Source organism: Eimeria necatrix, genomic scaffold (assembly GCF_000499385.1).
Source record: "Eimeria necatrix Houghton genomic scaffold, Enh_scaff2145, whole genome shotgun sequence".
NCBI classification, from domain to species: domain Eukaryota; phylum Apicomplexa; class Conoidasida; order Eucoccidiorida; family Eimeriidae; genus Eimeria; species Eimeria necatrix.
Window position 1 is genome coordinate 1 of NW_013652755.1, and position 3,318 is coordinate 3,318.

The 3,318-nt window shown below is 61.8% G+C and overlaps 2 protein-coding genes across 2 annotated transcripts; one reads left to right on the plus strand and one right to left on the minus strand.

Annotated features, from left to right (window-relative positions):
- On the minus strand, positions 1–1,676 carry ENH_00029270 (deoxyhypusine synthase, putative; the record flags this gene model as incomplete). The annotated part of the gene is made up of 1 exon (XM_013580026.1): positions 1–1,676. A coding segment is annotated over one exon (1,676 nt), but the record flags the coding sequence as incomplete, so codon positions are not given.
- A 782-nt stretch (positions 1,677–2,458) lies between these two features.
- ENH_00029280 (ATPase, AAA family domain-containing protein, putative) lies at positions 2,459–3,318 on the plus strand (the record flags this gene model as incomplete). The annotated part of the gene is made up of 1 exon (XM_013580027.1): positions 2,459–3,318. A coding segment is annotated over one exon (860 nt), but the record flags the coding sequence as incomplete, so codon positions are not given.

Sequence of the window (3,318 nt, forward strand, 5' to 3'; positions counted from 1 at the left end):
GCCCCTCCCCCCCCCTTCTCCATAAAGTGTCTTTTAGCGAAAGTAGCAGCAACAAGAATGGGAAAAGTGATCGAAGCGTCCGCAGTGACCTTTGCTGCTGCAGCAGCAGCTCTTAGCTTCCCCCAGCTTCTTGCTTCGTCCGGTCTTGCCCCAGAATCGCTCCCGTCGAAATCTGCTGCTGAATTCAAATATACGGCGAAGTCCGCGCCGCCGCGCATCAGCTGGGCGTTTGCTGCGTGGTGTTTGGGGGCGCCGCCGCCGAGCAGCAGCAGCCCGCTGCAGCAGCAGCTGGCAGCAAGTTGGTTTGCTGCAGCAACGTCTCGGGCCACATCTATCACCAATCCGGGATTTCTGAAATGATGAAAATATAAATTATCTCCCAAACTTCCGTCAGTAATCCCCGGACAAAAGACAGGAATGGAGTTCCTGCTGCACCAGTACAGAAAGCTTTCTTCCCGCCGCGGGTGCTGCTGCAGCGCAGCGCCCAAAGCCCGGGCCAACTCCGAGGGGGTCATGGTCACTTCCGACAGACACGGCAGCTCCTGCTGCTGCTGCTGCTGCTGCTGCTGCTGCTGCGGTTTGCTGCTGCTGCTGCTCGTTTCCTCTTTGTCTTTGCTGCTGCTGTTTCTGCTGCTGCTGCTGCTGCTGCTGGTGAGTGCCTTGCTGCTGCTGCTGCTGCTGCGGCAGCGTTCGAGGGCCGCAGCGAGCCGCTGCTGCTGCTGCTGCAGCAGCAAGTCGAGCTGCGGCTGCAGCCAGTCCTCGAACTTGCAGTAGTTCTCGTTGGGCAAAATCAAATTGCCAATGCGGTTCCACCCGCGGCGGCGCAGCCGGGGGCCCCGCAGCAGAAAAGACCCCACAAGTGTGGGGCCGAAGCACTTTATTATATCTTCTTCAATTCCTCCCCCCGAAGTCACTGCAGCAGCAATTAGTTTGTGTCTTGCGAGGAAGACGAGGCTTTCCCGGACCCCGCTGCTCATCATATTCGAGGTGAAGCTCACCCAGATCGCGCACCGCTGCTGCTGCTGCTGCTGCTGCTGCTGCTGCGGTTCTGGGGGTGGGTCTTCGTCGCTGCTGCTGCTGCTGCTGCTGCTGCTGCTGAGGTCGCTGCTGCTGCTGAAGGAGGCGGCGGGGGAGCTGCTGCTGCGCGCGCGCAGCAGGTTGTGCTGCGCTAGCAGCTGCCGGATCTGCTGCTTCCGCTGCCGCCGCTGCCGCCGCTGCTGCTGCTGCTGCTGCTGCTGCTGCTGCGTCGGCGGCCGCCAGTCCAGCATTGCTTCCACCACTTCGATGGCCCGGCCCAGCTGCGTCGCCTGCAGCCCCGTCGGCAGCAAACTTGCTGTCAGCTGCAGCAGCGAGGGAAAGCTGCTGAAGCTGCAGCCGCGGACCACTGTCGCGTTCTTCGGGACTGCTGCTGACGGCTGCAGCACTGCAGCACTTGCTGCTGCTGTTGCTGCTGCTCCTGCTGCTGCTGCTGCTGGGTAACTCGACGGAGTCGTGTACGTCGACCCGTACACCGTCGGCGCAACGACCTCCCCAATGCTGCTGCTGCTGCTGCTGCTGCTGCTGCTGCTGGTTGGGGGGTCAGCAGCGGCCGGGCGCGGGTCCGCAGCGCCGTTTTCCTCCCCTGCTGCTGCTGCTGCTGCTGCAGCAGCAGAAGACCCTGGCGCAGACTCGGACATTGCGGCACTCGCGAAGAAGCACAACGGCAGCAGCCCCACGCACAGCAGCAGCAGCAGCAGCAGCAGCAGCAAACGCGGAGCAGCAGCAGCAACAAACGCAGCTAAAACCTCCCGAAAATGCTCGCATGCAATGCTAGCAGCAAACTCTCCTAACCTTCTCTCCAGATGTGGCAGCACTCCCCATTCCCTGTGGGGCCCCGCGCATGCCTGCTGCGGAGGAGGCCACCAACATCGATCCTCGAGAGCAGCAGCGCGTAGGCACGAACGTAGCCTTTAGAGCAAACCGAGTTCAGAAACTTTTATTTGCTTCACTTCCAGCAGCAAAAAGATATTCAGAAATGCAAAAGAAGACAAGCGACGCAGCAGCTCCACAAAGTTTAACCGGCTGCTGCCGCCACTGTTCTGTGGGAACTGCTGCTGCTGCTGCTGCTGCTGCTGCTCCATAGCTGCTGTTGCTGCTGCTGCTGCGGTAACTCGCTGTGTCTCTAACTAGAACACACCAGCTAGTTAATTTTTGTCTTTTTTTTGTAGGTGACTTTTTTTTGTTTCCCAGTTCCCACACACATCGAGCAGCAGCAAATTGGCCCCTGCCGCTGCAGCCGAACTGCTGCTGCTGCTGCTGCTGCTGCTGTTGCTGTTGTCACCGCTGCAGCTCTTCCGCGGCGGCTCGCAGCAGCCAAACACCCCCTGCTGCAGCATGACTTCGAGCGCCTAGCAGCAGCGGAAGAACCCCAGCAGCCCCCACCCCAGCAGCAGCAGCAGCAGCAGCAGCAGCAACGGCGATGCGCTGCACAGAGCTGAAGGCCGCCCGCCAGAAGGCGCGCGCAGAAGGCCCACCTGCTGCTGCTGAGTGTCTCCCAATCACTCTGTCGCTGCAGCAGCCAGCAGCAGCAGCAGCAGGAGGCATGCTGTACGCAGCAACGCGGACGCTGCAGCAGCTGCGGCTCATAGAAGGAGCGCAGCGCCTTCTCCGCATAGAACCCACGCAGCAGCAGCAGCAGCAGCAGCAGCACAAACAACTGGAGAAACACACAGAATGCAATCACACTAGCAGCAGCAACGGCGCCAGCAGCAGCAACGGCACCAGCAGCAGCAACGGTAACAGCAGCAGCAACGGTAACAGCAGCAGCAGCAGCAGCAGCAGCAAAGTCCGAGAGGCCCTCGTCACCATTCGCAACGTGTCTGCTTTAGGGAAGGCTGAGGCTCTTCCCCTAATGCATTTTGTTGCGAGCGCAGACGTATGGTGGGCTCTTGGGCTGGGCCCGCAGCAGCAGCAGCAGCAGCAGCAGCAGCAGCAGCAGCAGCAGCGGAGCCAGCCGACGCAGCTGTCGGTGGCCGCCTCGCTGCTGCCGTTGTTGCATGCGCCCGTCACGTGCACGGACCTGGAGCTGCTGCTGCTGCACGTGTACACAGTGAACCCGCAGCAGCAGCAGCAGCAGCAGCAGCAGCAGCAGGAGTTGCTGCAGCTTGAAGCAGCAGCGACGGCCGCCGGCGGCGCAGCAGCAGCAGCAGGGCTGGACGAGTGTGCGCCTCGAGCGCCAGCGGCGTGGTGGGCGGAGCTGCTGGGGGGCGGGGGCGCGAGCAGCAGCAGCAGCAGCAGCAGCAGCAGCAGCAAGAAGCGCAGCAGCAGCAGCAAGGCCTG